At 47.9% G+C, this 18,702-nt stretch overlaps 1 protein-coding gene across 1 annotated transcript in view; it reads left to right on the forward strand.

The window, feature by feature from the left end:
- The window catches only part of LOC149339435 (atrial natriuretic peptide receptor 2-like), a 169,547-nt gene that overhangs the window by 133,021 nt on the left and 17,824 nt on the right, over positions 1-18,702 (forward strand). The window contains exons 5-6 of the mRNA XM_089548223.1: positions 6,444-6,512; positions 6,625-6,799. Of these exons, the coding sequence (XP_089404349.1) occupies positions 6,444-6,512; positions 6,625-6,799 (244 nt within the window). The remainder of the gene's footprint in view (positions 1-6,443; positions 6,513-6,624; positions 6,800-18,702) is intronic.

Genomic DNA, 18,702 nt, shown 5'->3' on the forward strand with positions numbered 1-18,702 from the left:
AGCACCAACAAGCTCCCCAGGCACCCTCCCTCCTGCCCACCCATATCCACCTTCCAGCAGCCCATTCAGTAGCGGAACACAAAGCGAGGACGAAGCAAAGAATAAAAAAGCAATGATTACGCGATCAATGTAAAAGCAAAGTGTGCAACCACTTCTAACGCAAATTTATCGCATCACATCGTATGATCGTCCTCGCAGTCTTTATTTCTTTCATAATCCTCTGGGGGGCGTTATAGTTGTTTCTGAATGAGAGATTGATGCAAAAACAATTTCTTCAGCACTTTGTAACTATAAGGTTCGGTTGTGAGGCTTAAAGGCTGGTAAGAAAAGGGAAACGTAAAAAGACTGCCCATCGTGCCCCTGGGCCGTAGTAAACCTCCTTTTGGTGATACTTCCCTGGTGATACTTCCCTGGTGATACTTACGTGGTGATCCTTCCCGCGCGATACTACCCTGTGCCTTGTTTCTCAGTGATGAATGGAAGAACGCTTTAAATACACTGCACAAGCAACTATTTACATATATACAAAAGCTACTAGCCCAGGAACACTCACAATCGACCCTGGCATCCGCCACCTGCAATCTGTGGCCTCCACTGAATTGAGGGGCCTGTGGAGTTGACCCACAAAATTACACACGCGTGTTGTGAACCTGGCAGCTTTCGCATCGCAAGAACGGAAAGCCACAAGCGCTGTGTTATGAGGTTGCCTAGTCGCTACGTCATCCTCGCAGTTTGCAGGAATAATAGAATGTCTGTGTACACTATAATGTCTTCCTCGTTAGCAAACCCTAAAATTGTTTTCCGCACATAAACGTAGCAATCCCCGATTTTGAGCTAGCATTGCCAACGGAATCTAATGCTGCCTGAGGATCGTTGAAGAATACGGACTTCCGCGGATTTTGTGCTTGATATGAATCACGGTGTGGACAAAACAGCATTAACGTCAGGAGTCACGTTGATGTTGTCATGAGTGCCCATTTATAGACTTGTCACTTATCCGCATCCACCATCATAAATATGGATGTAGAAAAATTTTCAGTATTAGAACCATGTCAATGTACATGAATGTGTCCTGTATACTGCATGTAGTTTCGATATAGCCCTGTGCATCGCCTGCACTTTAAACAGAAAAGAGTAAAAAGGGAATAAACTGTTCTCTAGCGCAGACCCTTTTTGCTCCTTACTGTTTCGAGTGTAGAGGACAGCTTACCATCTTTTTATTCCCATATAAGCGTATTCGTGTTGAGAGTGGACAGGCTAGCAAAGCCATAGAGGCGCCACCTACAGCCTCCTAGCGGCGGCCGCTGGAAACAGGGTCGGGTCGCTTTCTCCGGCTTCTCTATTACCACGCATGCGTTTTCCCGTTTGTGTGGACGCGTGCTGACTATTTACAGCGTTCGAAAAGGAATTTAGAATTACTCGATAGCGGTCGTGCATCCACCGCTTCAGCTGGAATGACCCATTCTGCGTAAGCGCGACATGTTTGTCGCAGGCAAATGTCACAATGCCCGTGGAGCCGATAATTAGTAAATTGATTGTTTTGTTGTTCGCGTTGAGTTTGAAGAAAAATTCTACAGGTCCAATTTGTTCTGGTGGGCGCATGCTGCCTACCTCGCGTGCCCGATCAAGCAGGCAGCGGAGAAGTCGCACGCGAAAAGCGCTTCGAATGCAGATTTGTAAAAAGGGAACACGTTCAGTGCAAACTGACAATGGTTTTCACCGCCGATGCAGTATTAGACAAGGTGATGGCACGCTGTTCAACTGGAGTGGAGCACGCCTTGTTGCCGTCGGCATGACTGGTGTTTGAACGCTTGCCACAACTGATTGATTTCCCACAATGCTGTCACCTCTCGTGTCGGATGCTGAAGGTCTGTGGCCACAACTTTGTGTAAAGTCTGCTCTTCAATATGACAGTGGCATTAGCTTCTTCGGACGCTGCGCCTAGATTTGGAGTCGCAAAGAGAACAATATAACCGGGCGTAATTTATCCTGCATAGTGAGCGAAATAAAATGCACTGAGACCCGAGAAGTCATATGTAGGAGCACATCAATCAAGGCACGCAACATGAAAGGTGAAAAACATTTTTCTCAAATAAACACCTTCGTGCTTTACGTTAGCTCAAGTACGGGGACAATTAGTGTAAGTTTTATTTGCTTGTTTTGCAAGCATGAGTGCCTAAACTGTCTTTATTTCTTCGCATAACGGCTTCATATGACAGAAGGAGGTCGAAAGAAGTTTTACTGAGACACTGAAAAAAGTTTTGTCACAACGTTATCATATTGGCATCAGAAGTAACAGAAGCTTGCATTTTTTTCTGTGACTTCTTAATTGGCATGCTCAACAAAAAAAAATACGGAAATTTGAAGCTATTCCCCTCACTGTATAATGATTTGCGCCTCACTGGGTTATAAGCAAAAACTTTTGAAATGGCAACTAAAGCTTGTTCGACCAGCTGTTGTACCTATGCGAGAGGCACTGTTTTCGTCCCTCAGGTTCTGTCGCTCAGCGCTCATGCTATAGCGCGTTCTTATCTTGATTTTGCGCGATGTCTCGACGCGCGTAGTAAGTATCGCAAGCCCAGCTTGATCCTAACTTTGTAGAAAAGCTTCATTCTATACAGTTGTCATCGTAGTCTTCTCAAAGCTGCACGCAAAACGCGTTTGTTTTGTTCCCTGTAATTTAAGCTAATGGGTAAAAACTAGCGGTGCTTAATTCAGATTTAAGTGGACTTCTTTTTTCATTTGTATGTATCGTAGTTCACCCCTTAGGACGCGTCAGCAGGGAAATGAGGACGCAGCAAACATGTCGCAGCTGTGCTGAGCTATGTAAACTCCACATAAAAAGATCCTTTTACAAGCCACGCAAGGATATGGGGCAAGCCTTCTGTGAAGAGCCTTGGTATTCATAAGAAGGAGGCCTGCCTGACCACAGCTGTCATCGGCGAGCAGTGGAGTAAATTATTTCGACGCATCCAGCTGCTCCACATGTTCGGGCAACGGCAGTCGCCGCACAGCTCGCGTTCGTATAGGGGCGCCCAGGAAACTCTTAGAATGCCTTCCCGGGGATTTTAAGGCGAAAGCCTTTAATGGATCATTCTCCCGTCCGTCCGTCCGTCCGTCCGTCCGTCCGTCCGTCCGTCCGGCGTTACATCCAGCGCCTGGGGTGACTCATCGACGAGCGCAGCTGCCATAGGGTGACGTCATCTTAGCTGTCGGCGCGGCGTCGAGTGCTGCACCGTCGTCAGTCGGTGGGTGTAGGGCAGCTAGTGGAGGAGGATGGCTCCCAAGCGGCGCAGCGATTCCGCGCCAGGTGGTTCGTCGAAGTAGCGCACTTTAGGCTGCCAAAGTGCCCTCATAGTTTTTCGTTGTTGTTTGGACATACCACTGCATAACAGCAGTTTTTTTTAACATGGCCCAGACCTTACGAGAGGTAAGAGTCGCGACTGATTGCGATTATCATTAGGTACGCACGCTCAACTGCATATAAGCGCGAGGAAAACGGGCGCGTGCTCAGCTGGCACCTCGAGAAACCGGTTCGTGGTATGGTGGATTGCGCTATGTTAAATCTCTCTAATCCGAAATGGTGATGCCACCACGGCTACGCTCATGCTCGACGCTCGTACACAATGATCAGAAGCGCGTATACACTGTGCATCGGTGCCTGGGTAAGCCCGGCGTGAACACCAAGAATACTCCCGTATTTTGGCACCGCCGCTGAAACCTGGCGCCACTCGTACTCTCCATCACTCTACAGAAGCAGCTCGTTAGGGTTACCGGTCAGAAAGAGTCAAGAACCAGGGGATATTTGTGGGGCTTTAGAGCAGCGATTACGGAAGCAATACTCCATGATTCGGGAACAGACTTCCTGACCAACAGGTCTTTAAATATCTCCAACAGTACAGCAGTCACCGTGGGTACTAGGCTGGAGAGCATTTTTGAAGCCAGGAGCAACAGTCATCAGATGACGGGATGCAAGCACACATTTGAGCTTCCCGATTGCAATTCAAATTCCCAGAAGGCATGTTGTGCTTGCAAACAATTGGGCACGGACTTTTTGGTTTGAATATGCGACTGATATCTCAGATTCTAAAACAGGTTACCGGAGCGCTGTAACGCGGAAAAAAATGTTGCCAAAATTCATCAGCAAAGTTCATCATCACTGTTTCTGGAGCGTCCCGGGTCATTGCAAGACCCCAAAGAGGAGGGGGGGGGGGGGGGGGGGGGGGGGAGTATACTGAATCGCAAGTTTACGGAAGGCACGGGCTATCATATGAAGCCTCAGCATTCGTGTCTGAGGCGACGATCTGCCATAGAAATCACACTAACGATTTCTGCCTGGTTTCTACAGACGCTTACGCATGGTAAAGTGTAGTTTCTGAATATCGCGATACGATTCTAAAAATCCGTTTCCACGATAAGCCCTTACCCCCCCCCCCCCCCCCCTTTTTTTTTCCAAAAGCGTCCAGCTCCAATATGCAAGTGTATTGTTCTGCTGTTTACACTTTCTTAGTACAAGAGCCCATGTTATCTTATGAAGGAGCTTCGTGAAACAATCATTGTCTACGTTTCCGTCTTCTTGATCTGTTGTGTTATAGGGAAAGCGTTCCTATTGGTGGTTTTGGCTTTAAGACACTTCCGCCTATTGTGCAAGCCAGGATTTTTTTTTTTTTAACTTATGGGGAAGGGGTCACTCCTGCGGTTCTCAGTGTCTGTTGCCCAGTTAACCCATATCAGTTGCAAGTTTCCGTGAACATATGCTATATCTGTTCAGCTTTAAAATCGGTAGCTCTAGAGAAAGGTTGCTGACATCGAGCCATAATTTAGCACATGTGCTTCTATTCTCGGCGAAACACTCAACTACTTTTAGCGAGCGTTACAGTGGTCGCTACCTGGAATAAATTATATTGAGCAAATAAGTAAGTGAGTAGAAGCGCGTCTAGAAGCTTGCCAGCAAATATTTAGTTACAGCAACGCTCTGCTCAAGCCAGCCCAACGCGATGACCCTTCCCAAGTCAAGCAGACAGAGCGACGAAACTTATCCTCACATCGCTTCTTGCACACGCAGCACAGTGAAATTGAGTGTCATAAGAACTCGACGAGAGTCTACACTTTTGGTTCTCAAGCTATTGGCATTTCACCGGAATACGGCGACATTGTGGCAACGGTTTTTCATAGACAGCTTGTCGTAGGGACGACCTAAGTAGCTGAGCCATGGAGAGACGTTGTAGACTGTTGGGATCGGGTAGCGTTGTCGGGCAGGAGGAGGGACGAGGAAGATCTGAGACGTGGTTACGAGGGAGACAAGGAAAGCTTTATACAAGTTTTTACATTATGTACTCGTGAAAAGCAACTGAGTGTGTCTCTCAGTTGAAGAGGACGTCTTAGCAGACGGGAGTCTTGATGAGAGGGAGATTCTTCGAAAATGGGAGTCTCTTGGCCGCACTCGCTGCCGAGTTTTATAGGGTCTTCCTTCCCTAAAATCCCTGGATGAGGGCAGGGACGCTGCAGAAGGCGTGTCCAGAAAACTTCACTTCGGTACTAATAACACACTCTCAGCAGTGGGCATGCCCCCGTCATGTGATGAGCTCGAGGATGAGGAGGATGCCATCTATGTCGCGCAGCTAGCGCGGGTGGCGTTCTCATGGTCTGCAGGTGGTTGCACGGGGGCCTTGCGTTCCCATGGTCTGCAGGTGGATGCAGCAGTGATTTGCAGTTGATCTTCCTCAGTGCAAGCCGAAAAGGTCAAAGCCCAGGGCCACGCGCAAGGCCACGCGGTGAACACTTATTTTGACAACGGATGCCGTGGTCAGACCTGGTGCCTGGACCCAGCTGCCCGGGTCGCCTCTGGGAGGATTATGGCAGGCCTTCGTCATGACCTGTTCTCACAAGGGGGCGTATTGTCGCCGCCTCCGCCGCAGTTACGCCGGACAAGAATCCGCACTTTTAGGCCCCTTAGGCTGGAGGGTATCCCGATCGTAACAGGACAGCGCAGGTTTCTCTTCCAGGAAGTTGCAGCCGACAGAGTCGGTATTACTGTTATAAGGCTGGGAAGCTGTGCCACAAATAAGAAAGCCTGTCTCACTTGCTCCTGGCGTAGGTAGCTGACAAGAACGCTGAAAAGACGCAGGTGAGGAATTCAAAGCTGGATCTAGCACTTTGCTGCTAAAACGTTGCCGTGGAGGCTTGTGTAATGTGGGTGGCGCCTGCAACATGAAATTCAACGCCTGTGATGGTTGATGCTGTACTGTCTCAAAATTAGGTGTCGTCCCGTTTCGCCGTGGCGGTTCACCATCAATTAGTGCGTGTCTGCTTAGGCTTGTAGCTTCTCTGTTCTGAGGGCATCCATTTCTTCGACGTCGTGTCTCGTGACCATGTTCAAGAAGTTCCATGAAAAAGCCATGCCCCTTTTCCACTTTCCCCGCCCCTTTTTCTCGCCGCTGCAGGTGGTGAACCTGCTGAACGACCTGTACACGTGCTTCGACTCCATCATCGAGGAGTTCGACGTGTACAAGGTGTGCCCGCGTCCTTTTCGCACTGTACGCCCGTACATCTCACACAACCCTTAGGAAACGGAACAGAATAACGACGCCTTCTTCTTCCCTGTGTGCTGGCGCCTGCGCGCAGGTGGAGACCATCGGCGACGCGTACATGGTGGTTTCCGGCATCCCGCTGCCCAACGGGAACCTGCACGCGCGAGAAATCGCGCGCATGTCGCTCGCTCTCCTGCACAACGTCCGCTCCTTCACCATCCACCACAGGCCTCACGAGCAGCTGAGGTTGCGCATCGGACTGCACACGGGTTCGTTACGTCGGCTCGGCTGCCACCCGCGCTCTCTAGAAAGCCTGTTTACATGAACTCGATAGTGTCGAGTCGAGTTTGCTTGTCGGGTTAAAAAACCAGTTGTCGGGTTCATCTAAGCGCTGTCGGGTCGAGTAAAGGAATCGGTACAGCGAGTCGAGTTAACTCGCCTGCAGGGGATAAGTTAACTCGCTTGACCCGCCTTTCTAAAAGCCTCGACGCTAGGCGCCGCTGCGATACTTACGCGCTTGAACCGAGTTCATGTAGACACCAAGCGGAGCGAATCGCCTAACCCTACGCTGACTCTACCCGGTCCTGTCGGGTTCATGTAAACAGGTCTGTCTGTCTTTATGTTTCTTGTTCTCATTTTTTTTCTCCCTTAGTTTATTTTTTAAGGCGAAAGCCTTGTATGGTCCAATAGCAACGAAACCCGGCGTCGTTGTGGGCGTCCAGGAAAAGTCGTCCAGAAAACTCCCAATGACGTCATCAGAAAAAAAAATGTATTCCGAAGGTGCGGGGAATCTGAACAAGCACCTGCAGATCGCGAGGCGAGCACGCAACTCATAGGCCACAAAACCGCGTTGCTTCTTGGCGAATAAAAGTGGACCTAGTGTATGCGTTTCCTTGCGACTCTATGCTGATGAATTAGTGCGTAATTGTAAAGGAAGTGGAAAATGAATGAAAAAAAAAATTATTTATCCTTCAAAGCAGGCAAGCAGTCTTAAGTGCTGTCTGTAATTTTTGTTATGTACAGTGGTGTCCGAGGAGCTACAGCATTTGCTGATTCACTTAGCCGTGGAGGTGCAAACATACGAAAGTCCCACTTCACCGCCGTGGCGGGCTTTGTAATGAACTCTCGCTGAACCGCTCCGCGCTTCTGATCTAGAGGGCCTCGTCGGCCAGTTTTCTAGTGTGCGTCTATCGCTATTTATAAAGCCCCACCCCCCACCCCCCCAGAAAAAAAAAAGAAAAGCATTCTTAGCTGAAAGCGGCTATAAACGAGAAGTTTTGATTTCCGATTGCGATTTTTACATTTCACTAAACTTCAGAACATAGAGTGATCACAGAATGTACACAATCCCGTATATTATGGCGATTCCTCTCCGGTTCTGTTCTTTTCGTATCGTCCTTCATAGAGGTCACCAGATATCGGCGATAGCGTTGCTCCGGCGTTGTTTGAGCAAATGACAAAAACAAAAAGCTTAAGAATCGTGTAGGGTTTGAATCGAATCGTTATATTACTCCTGTCCTGTATCCACACCGACGTTCTTTGGCACCGGCTACACTGCGCATACCGCGTTTTACAGCGCTTAAAGGGAAACTGCACAGGTTTTAGAAATCAAAGAGCTTAAGAGTGTCGAATGTGTGAAACTTGCTGGTAAAGCATGCGAAGTCTTTCTTGACGAACACTTGAAATAGTGAAGTAGTCGCTGATTAAAATCCGGACGCCCTTCAATCTTCTCCGCCGCGCACAACGACAAGTGGGGGGGGGGGGGGGGGGGGGGGGGCGCATGATGACGTCATCGAAGGTATCGGTATACATTTCCAACGAGCAAAAGCCTGCTTTGAAGGAAAAAAAAGCAACGCCACCGAAGGCAAACCCTGCCGAGAGTTGTTTGGCAGCGTCTAACGAGTCAGGGCAGGGTGTGGCTGACGACAGCGGTAATTTGAAACCATACCTTCCGTGACGTCACGCTGAACTTTCTTGCACACCTCCAGTGCATTGAGCAGAAGCGCAAAATTCGATCGTCGATTACGTCACTATTTCAAATGCTAGTGCAAAAACACATGGCATGCTTTATCTACAGCCGATATAGATGTGAATCCTTGAATATCGCGAAATTCTCAAAAATGTGCTGCAGTTGCCTTTTAAGGGGAGCGGGCGTTCTCGCGCTGACCAAATAGTCAGTTACATTGACGAAGTGCATGGTGCAAATGCGATATGAAATAAAGGAATAAAGATTTTAAAGGCATCAGCATATACGGCCCTATCATATAATTAAGGCTCAGACTAGCTCCATGCATTATTTCGATCTTCGTCCCACAAGCACCTGCATGAGTCATACAGCGCCCAAGAGCTCTGTATAACTCGCTGAAATAAGCGGGGTGTTGTAGGTGGCGAAATCACCGTTACACTTCACGTCAGCTTCACAATGGGAAGCGGACAGAACACACTCGATCACAAGAGAAGGGAAGGTTTACTTTGGCATGTTCTTTATCTAAAAGCAGTGAACAATCAGTGAAAAAAGAAACAATAAGGGGGGGATTAAAAGGGAAAGAAAGCCACCTAACGTATACGAGTTTGGCAGATCGAGCATGCATAACTAGGTCTTGCTTACCTAAACGGCAAGCAGTAATATATGCGGCGTAATTTCAACGGAAAAACGCCCGGTTTATCACTTGCTGCTCCATTTACCGCGGTATTGTCATGCGCCTGTATTACGCTCGCGTACAGTATAGCGAGTCGCATACGTACCCCGTAAGTATCGCGTTCTTGAGCTGTTTATACCGCACCTCATCAAGAAATCGGCTCGTTTCCTTGATTATGCTCCACCCACAAGCGGCGGCAGAGAAATTCGAGCCAGCGGAACGCCTAGTTTACTCATGCATAACTGATGGCTCTGCTATTCAGCGCAGAAACACCATTTGCACTCGCGTTGCATTGCATAGCGAACGCGTTACGGCCAACGCAACCGGTAATCTACGTTCGCTTTCGGGTGTTCGTGTCGCAGCTCGTTAAGGAGGTGTTCAACGGCCCCCTCGAGGCTCCTGTTCGGGTTGGACGCCGAGCGAGCTGTCGCAATGCATGCTGACAGCTTTCACTTTGTGGTTTTAACGCTGCACCTTACCAGTTAAAGTCGTCGCGGTATATGGTCATATACGAGCGATACACACTGTATGTTTTTGCGTGCAGGCTGCGCGCGTAGATGACACACGCATTTAACTGTAGAGTGTGTTTTCATGTGACGTCACCAGCGCCGCCTGAGCATCATACTGATGCAGATGGTGGAACAAGTGATGCAGACGGTAGCGCAAGTGAAGCCGTTACCAAAGCAAGCTATACGAACGACCCGGAAGCTTAATATGTCACCTGAAGAAACTGGTTCTTTCTCACCACCAGAGAATAGGTCTGATCAAGCGCACTCTGGCGAAGCTTGAAGAAGCTTATCACTATTAAATAGCGTGGTGGCTCAGTGGTTATGGTGCTCGACTGCTGACCCGAAAGACCAGGGTTCGATCGCGGCCGCGGGGGTACAATTTCGATGGAGGCAAAATTCTAGAGGTCCGTGTACTGTGCGATGTCGATGCACGTTAATTAAAGAACCCCAAGTGGTCGAAATTATCCGGAGCCCTTCACTACGGCGTCCCTCATAGCCTGACTCGCTTTGGGACGTTAAACCCTCATAAACCATAATCCATCTTTTTATTCTTTGCCCAATTCGATGGAGGCGAATTTCTAGAGGCCCGTGTACTGTGCGATGTCAGTGCGCGTTAAAGAACCCCAGGTGGTCGAAATTTCCGGAGCCCTTCACGAGGCCACCGCGGCGGCGCAGTGGTTATGGTGCTCGGCTGCTGACCCGAAAGACGAGGGTTCGATCCCGGCCGCGACGGTCGAATTTCCATGGAGGCGAAATTCTAGAGGCCCGCGTACTGTGCGATGTTAGTGCACGTTAAAGAACCTAAGGTGGTCGAAATTTTCGGAGTCCTTCACTACGGCGTCCAACCAACCAATTAACCTTCAGTACGGCGTCCTTCATAGCCTGAGTCGCTTTGGGACGTTAAACCCCAGTAAACCATATTCTCTTCACAAACACGGTTAGTGTTGCTGCCGATAGCACGGTGCCGGAAGTTTGTAAAGAAAACGCAAACCCAGGGATGGCGTTTTCATCGTAACCAACCACCCCACCCCCCTATTTTGACCACTCTGTCTGTGGTCTCATCCCACCGAACGGCGCCATGACAAAGCGGCGGATTTTTTTTACGTTTTTTTTTTAATGCGCCCTAGAGTTCTGCAATTTGTCTTGAAAGCTCGTTTTAGTTCTCCATTACCGCCCGCTCGCAAGGTACAGTCTTTGTCAAAAGTAACCAGGCTTCATCGTTTGCTTCTAGCTTGTATAGTGGAGCCCTTGTGGCTTTCCAATAGATCAAAAGGTGTTTGAAGGTAAGAAGACCCCCAGTCCTTACCTTTAACGACCATTTCAGCTTCAGGGAAGCCGGTAAGGGTCCCACTGTATGAGCTAGAAGCAAATCATGCAGCCTGGTTACCTTTGACAAAGACTGCACATATCGAAGCATTTCGCGTCGCCAGGCATGTACTTGCTCGAGTCATTGTTTTCGAAGCTTTCAATACGGACTTCAGCTTTCGTTGCGTGCTGTGTCGTCATCCTGTATTTTTGCACATCTTTTCTGTAGCCCTGCTGAATGAATAATGCGTGGTGTTTCCTTCCGGGTTTTGACTCGACGTAGGAAAGGCTTTTTCGTCACACTGAGCTCCTAGTGTCGCTGAGCGTTAAGAGGATTGCGCGGATGAATGGAAACGGAGCTACAGAAATCGGCTTATTTTAGGGCGTTTTTAGCTATACATCAGATTCGCTCCACATGTACACTTCTGTAAACATTCGTCTGTCTACGCTAAAAAAATCTGGGGAAGCATAAAAAGGACGCGAAAAGTAGAACATTGTTTCTTCTGTACTTTTTTTTTTTTGTTACCGCTCTTTTTTGGAAGAAGTGAACAGCAAAGAAGACTTATACGGCAAGGTTCAAGGTTTGGTTCAACTTTCTGAACTAATCAGGTGATAATGTTTGTTGTTTAAAGGCGCGGTAATTTTTTTAAATGCCTTTTTTGTAATTAGCTCTCTCCAGAACGAAACTGCTTTTTTTTGCAGTTTCGTATATATGTTTCAAGAAAGACATGCATCTAAGCTTTTATTGGTTAGTGTTATGAAAGACAAACAGGAGAGAGTGAAAAAAAAAGAGGGACTGTTGAACCATCGCAACTAGTTTGATTTCTTTCGACATCTTTTGTTGAAACTGAGTACAAGCTCGAAAAGAAATTGTTGCACTGAAAACCGGTGACAAAGAGGAGACCATGGCAACCTTCAAGTGAAAAAAATGCATGGTCTTAGGTGGCTGGATGGAAATATTATCGAAGAGGAGCCACTCGTCGTTAAGTTTGCATAATACCGTATAAAAGGTTCAGGCTTTGCTTCACCTCATCCCCTCACCCAAACACCGGAAAAATCTCGGTCCTCTCCAGGCCGGTATTTTTTTGTCTGGTGGAAACAGCATTCAAAATGCATAAAACAAAACTGCTCTCTTAGCAGGATGAGCACTTCGATGGTGATTTTGGAGCTATAATTCCTCTTGGGAGAATAGTGCGACCCTTTCAAACGCATTTGCATGTCGTCTTGGCATAATTTGCTTTCCGGTTCTGTTTATAGTTCAAATCCGCATTATTTCATTGTTAAAGTAACTGCCGCATGCAGTAAGTTTTGCGTCCATGGTGACTAAATGCAGTTTCTATTGATTAAATATGCTCAAACGCGGAAATTTGATCGGTATTTCAGGAGATTTACCTAGTAGGGCAGCTTTTAATTCATCTATGACAGCTAAAACACATGCCCAGTATGATCGATTAAAATACATGCACTTGCTGTTTCATGATAAACTAGGTATGCGAAAACACGATTACATAGAGCCTGTACACCGACGAACCACCCGATCGCATCATAGCAAAAAACTTAGATTATTCCTGTCACACTCAAACCTTCTCTAACTCTTTTTTTCCGAAAACTGTCCGTGAGTGGAACCGGCTTCCGGCCAGCATTGTAGAATGCCCTTCTACTGAAGCATTTATGAATGCTGTCAGATTGTAACTGATGATTACGGAGTGTTCTTGAGATTGCTTTGTGTTTCTGCACGCAACTTTGCATCATCTATTTTTGCTCGTGAGTGCATCTCATTTGTTGTGAAGGCAGCGTGTTGTGCCTTGATTTGCTTTGCGCATGTCACTTATGTTTTTTTTCTTCTCCCGCTCCTGCTTACAGCCTCACCTAGAGGCTAGCAGTACTGTGTAAATAAATAAATAAATAAACCACAGCCAATTTTCTTTTCCCCAAAAACCAATTTTCATTATTTTTCCAGGAAAATTGGTTTTGAGGAAAGGAAAGCTGCAGTAACTGTCTCACTGGTCGGTGGACGCCTCATTCTACGCAGCAAGGGAAAAAATGAAGGGAGAGAAAGAACAAAAAGAAAGAGGTGCCACAATGGAAGGCTCCGGAATAATTGGAGAACACTGCGGTAACTCGCACTGAAGTAATCCGAAACCAATGACGCCTCCTCATTTCAAGTTGCTTTTTTGTTTTAAGCATGAAATGCTTTTAGCTCCCTTTGTCGGCAGTGTGGTGACGCCACGCCGAGAACGAGAGCCAACATCCGTGCACTGAATTCTACACATCCGGGAGCTGAAACGAGAGCACCAGGGCACCGTACGAGATTTAACGAGACTCTCTAAGAGAGAGGGCCGCTTATAGCAAAAGGGGAGCTCCAGGGCGAGAAGGGCTTTGGGCGAAAAAACTGCTTCCGCGCCGTCCCCAAGGATGGCGCCGCGGTCCCACACTCACGCATGGAAAAGACCGGCCACTGGGCCTTCAGCTCATGACGTTTCCCCCTTTGGCAGGCAGATGTATGCACGCTCGCGGAGTATTCGGACGCGCTGCATATACATTCTTGTCAGGCCTGCGTCTCGTCGTGTCCGCGTACGCTTCTGCATCGTCCTGCATTTCAATGCCGCCACCGTCACAGCTGCTTAAGCCGAGCAATGGAGCCTGACAGAAACCGGATACAGCGGACGAGGCAGGGCGGAAGAGATTCCCCAGACACTCACAGGAAATGATTGCGTCCACATCGACCAGTGCACAGTATGTGTGGTGTGGTGTGTTGAACACTAGACCCATTTCAAGATTTTGACTAGTACCATCTACAACCAACGTGTTATGCCCGTAAACATTTCATGCTTACTCTACTCTCGGTTACGGGAGAGGCAGAGATTTTTTAATTGGTTCCTTAATTACCCACAACATTCACAACGAATTAATTCTAATTACCCTCGCGTATAATTATTTCGTTATTAATTCACAGTAATTCACGTAATTATCTTTAATTCACCTTAATTGCCATCAACTCACATTTAAATTGCATTAATTAATTTAACTACTAATTAAATTACCTTCATTCGCAATTAATGCACCTTAATTCACTTCAGTTAACTCTTGCGACTTTCTACAATCATTAATTATTGATTGGATTGATTGGATTGCCCAACACTTCCGGCATTTTCAAATTTGGTGCCCATTTTGCTCTGGCCCAGGCCACTTTGAATATTTTTGGCTCTAAGTAATTAACTCTAGATCCGATTTCGAAAATGTTTTCTTGCGCAGCATCCTCCCATCATCCTCTTTCGATGACAACCATTCAATTGACGCTATCTCTTCTGAGTTGCCCACAGCTGCTGCCGACACATTTGGCGGGCACTACCCCGCTGACATAGCCTAGCAATGCATTCGCATTAATAATTTATACAACGTGCGGTTCTTTAACGTGCAGTGACATCTCACAGCACATGGGTGCCCTTCGTGCTTCGCCTCCATCGAAACGCGGCTGCCGTGGCCGGGATCGCTATCAGGGGTGGTATTCTCCCAGTGTCGCCTTTTGTAACACGTCCACTTCGCCCTGCGCTGATTGGCTCGAGCCCTATCAGCCGCGGTGACGGCGGCGTGACGACAGCGGATCCGCCTTCCTGTTACGTCATCGTGACGACGCCTTGTCGAACAACGGACTGCGCTGAAGCGGTTCGCGCGGGCGACGGGCTAGGAAATTGATACTAGACGCCATGGATACTCCTCTCCTTGCCTGGTATTGTTCATTATACCGTCTGCTGAGCCGGGCTGCCGCTCACCATACGAACTTACTTTGCACCGCCGTAAACAGACGACGAAGCCATACGTTGCCCGCCGCGACGAGATGGCCTTGGCAGCGTTTGCGCTCGCGGGTATACATGACCCTTCGAGATGTTTTAATGCACGTTAGCGCCACGAAACAGTATCCCCACGAGCCAAATATGATTTAAAGCAATGTGACGACTTATACAAACGTACAACTCAACATTAAACACCTCCGTGTTGTCGTTCACATGTTTCAACCACCGATGCAGCTGGAAACAGCACTGGACAAGGCCATAAAGGATGCTAGCGCCCCTAAATAGTTACCTCACACTCGAAGCAGACACACAACATACATAACAACGTTAATAGACGCATTATTGAGGAATAACGCTATTTGATTTGTCGACAACATGTTCCAGACACTGACATGACCGGGCGCCATTTTCATCACGGCTTAAACCGCAATCGCACTCGTAAAACAAATGATAAATTTAAATAGGTGCCACCAGTCTTGCATTGTAAATACTCACTGACTACAATACGCACATTATGCTGCTTGAAATAAAAAAATAAACATCTCTAGATTAATTAGCAACTACTAAACAGAGATGCGAAACTACTGCTGCTAGTGAATCAGCAGTGGTATTTGTCGCTTTTTGGAGTGAATGAAAGCACCGCCGACGAAAGTGCCGGGGGCGTTTTCCGTTTCTTCGAGCAACTGTACGCACTTTTTTTAGGCCCCGCCATGGAGGAAGGAAAATCCCGCCCTAATGCGACCTGTTGCAAAAGGTGACACTGGCAGACTACCACCCCAGGTTCTCCAGCTCAGCAGCCGCGTGCTCTAACCACTGAACCACTGCGGCGGGTGACTCTCGCAAAGCATTATTGTTGTCCCGTTTCTTCTCAGGAAAGGGGCGTGTATTCGTACACTGTTTGTGAACGTTCGAATAATGTTATGAGCATCCTGCTTCATGTGCTAAGGGAATGAGCGAAGGGGTATACAGCGCAAATGGAGAATAAACTTGTGCTACATTGGCTACCGCCGAGGTGTAAGAATTAGACACTTATAGATAAGTAAACAGCTCTCAACGCGTGCTCATTATAAGTGCGCGATGATCGTGCTACATTCGAATAAGACAAAGTAGCTGTTAAAGTGAAGAGGCATGTGTTTTAGCTGTCATAGATGAATTAAAAGCTGCCCTACTAGGTAAATCTCCTGAAATACCGATCAAATTTCCGCGTTTGAGCATATTTAATCAATAGAAACTGCATTTAGTCACCATGGACGCAAAACTTACTGCATGCGGCAGTTACTTTAACAATGAAATAATGCGGATTTGAACTATAAACAGAACCGAAAAGCAAATTATGCCAAGACGACATGCAAATGCGTTTGAAAGGGTCGCACTATTCACCATCGAAGTGCTCATCCTGCTAAGAGAGCAGTTTTGTTTTATGCATTTTGAATGCTGTTTCCACCAGACAAAAAAATACCGGCCTGGAGAGGACCGAGATTTTTCCGGTGTTTGGGTGAGGGGATGAGGTGAAGCAAAGCCTGAACCTTTTATACGGTATTATGCAAACTTAACGACGAGTGGCTCCTCTTCGATAATATTTCCATCCAGCCACCTAAGACCATGCATTTTTTTCACTTGAAGGTTGCCATGGTCTCCTCTTTGTCACCGGTTTTCAGTGCAACAATTTCTTTTCGAGCTTGTACTCAGTTTCAACAAAAGATGTCGAAAGAAATCAAACTAGTTGCGATGGTTCAACAGTCCCTCTTTTTTTTTCACTCTCTCCTGTTTGTCTTTCATAACACTAACCAATAAAAGCTTAGATGCATGTCTTTCTTGAAACATATATACGAAACTGCAAAAAAAAGCAGTTTCGTTCTGGAGAGAGCTAATTACAAAAAAGGCATTTAAAAAAATTACCGCGCCTTTAAACAACAAACATTATCACCTGATTAGTTCAGAAAGTTGAACCAAAACTATTTTGGTTTTGGTAGTCTAAATAGTGGTGCAAGCAATGTTCACGCTCGCATATTAGAAAAAAAAACAATAAAAACGAGGACAGTAAATGACAGACTGTCGGCGAGGCGATGGAGAGCGCAGGGCGGCGGCTGCGGCGGCGGCCCCGGCGCGCCAGCTGTGCGCCATGTGACGTCACCCGCTCCTCGCGCATGCGCAGCTTGGCCTTTCCAGAGCTCCGCGAAATAGCTCGGCGACTAGCGTAGTGTTGCTGCCGCAACAAAATTGTATTACTGGTGTAGGAGGGGGTTGTGACTTAGCAGAACCTAGGTCGCTCTGCAACGTTCAGCAAAGGTCCAGTCAAGCGTTCGGGCTGCGAGCGAGCTTCACACCTCAAGATCGTCGTCGTCTTTCACCTTCACAGTTCGCCGCAGTGAGCGAGCGCGGCTGCTGCACTACACTGGTAACATTTTAGTGCGGAAGAATAACCTGTGCCATTACGAGAAAAGCCGGCGGAGTGTGTGTATTCGTGTATGTACTCTACTCGCAGACGGCACAGCAAATCTCGGCGAAGGCAAGACAAGTAAGGCGAAGTAATCAAGTGGCCGTACGACGCACACAGCAAGCCGAGCACCGCCACATCAGACGATCATATACATGTCATTCGGGTATATACCCACCACTGGCTGCCCTCAATATGGCGCCAGTTCTCCCGACTACATTCGTACCAAAATTGTGACGCAACCGTTTCTCATACAGCGTTCCGGGTGGTGTCATACGATTTCTCGTTGCATGTACAAGTGCTAGGCAAGTTGGAGGCTATATACCTTGCGAGAGGGATTCGAACCGACGACATATGCACCTTCAATTGTATGCCTTTCCAGTCTCTATCCTCTTCCCTTAAGGCGCGGTTGAGGTGCCCACCGAGAAGCGAGGCAGTTACTGCGCCATTTACTTTTCTCAAAAACCAGTTTTCATACCAAAATTATGGTGCAACCGTTTGTCGTGAAGCGTCCTGGGCTATGTGGTGTCATACGCGAGCGCGCGTGTGTGCGTGGGTAATGTGTGTGTGAGTGGGCGTCAGTGCACCCACGGATAGTAATGCTTTCGCATCCCCACACGTAAGCGGTCTTAATTGTCTCTGACATTTTTGTTTCTTCCTTGTGTTTATATTTCAGCTATTAGCACAAGCGGCTACGTGATGTTCAGATCATTTGTCATTACGAAAGGGCTTGAACGCTGTTCTTGATATGAAGTTTGAAACAATCAGTTGCTGTAACAACTCTCGTCAGGCAGACGCAAAATCGAACAACACCTACACGAGTGACTGTAGCGAAATTTTTTCTCCGAGAGGCGGTGTCCTTTCACACAAGGCTGCGTACAGAATGCAGGGCCGCCTGATGCTGAAAATACACAAGGTTGTCGCCTGCGCAAGGCAACTTGTAGTGCCACCACGCTTGCAACACCGACGGGTATTCGGTAAATTGAATCGGCCCGTACAAATCAAACCAACTCATATATATCCGCATTTCCAATCCTATCCGTTAAAAAAAAAAAGAACGCAAAAAAATCACTCGTCCCGCTCGACCCAAAGCGATCGTATAATGCATGCGCGTGTGCTCGGAACGGCTTGCGTATCGGCTTCGACCTGCGCCGCAGCGATTGCCGCTACTGCTGCTGCGCGGGCTAAAACATGTACGATCCGGCCATGGTGCCGCGGGCTCCCGGCTAGCAGCTGCTCACTTATTAATCCGGATCGGGAAAGCGAGGAGAGTCGAGCTGGAGGCAAAACGGGATGACGTCCGCACTCTCTCTCTCTTTCTCTCGGGTGCGCCATAGGCTGATCTGCGCTGGTGGAGCTTCGGCTCCGACGATTACGGATGCGTTTAATAATGGCCGCGCCGCTGCTGCTGCGGCTCCCGCAAGGCGGCGGGGGGGGGGGGGGGGGGGGGGGGGGGGGGGATGTCTCTCGGCTGCTGTCTGTCCGTTC

This window comes from Amblyomma mixtum, chromosome 6 (assembly GCF_055824585.1).
Source record: "Amblyomma mixtum isolate Tamu chromosome 6, ASM5582458v1, whole genome shotgun sequence".
In the NCBI taxonomy this organism is placed as follows: domain Eukaryota; kingdom Metazoa; phylum Arthropoda; class Arachnida; order Ixodida; family Ixodidae; genus Amblyomma; species Amblyomma mixtum.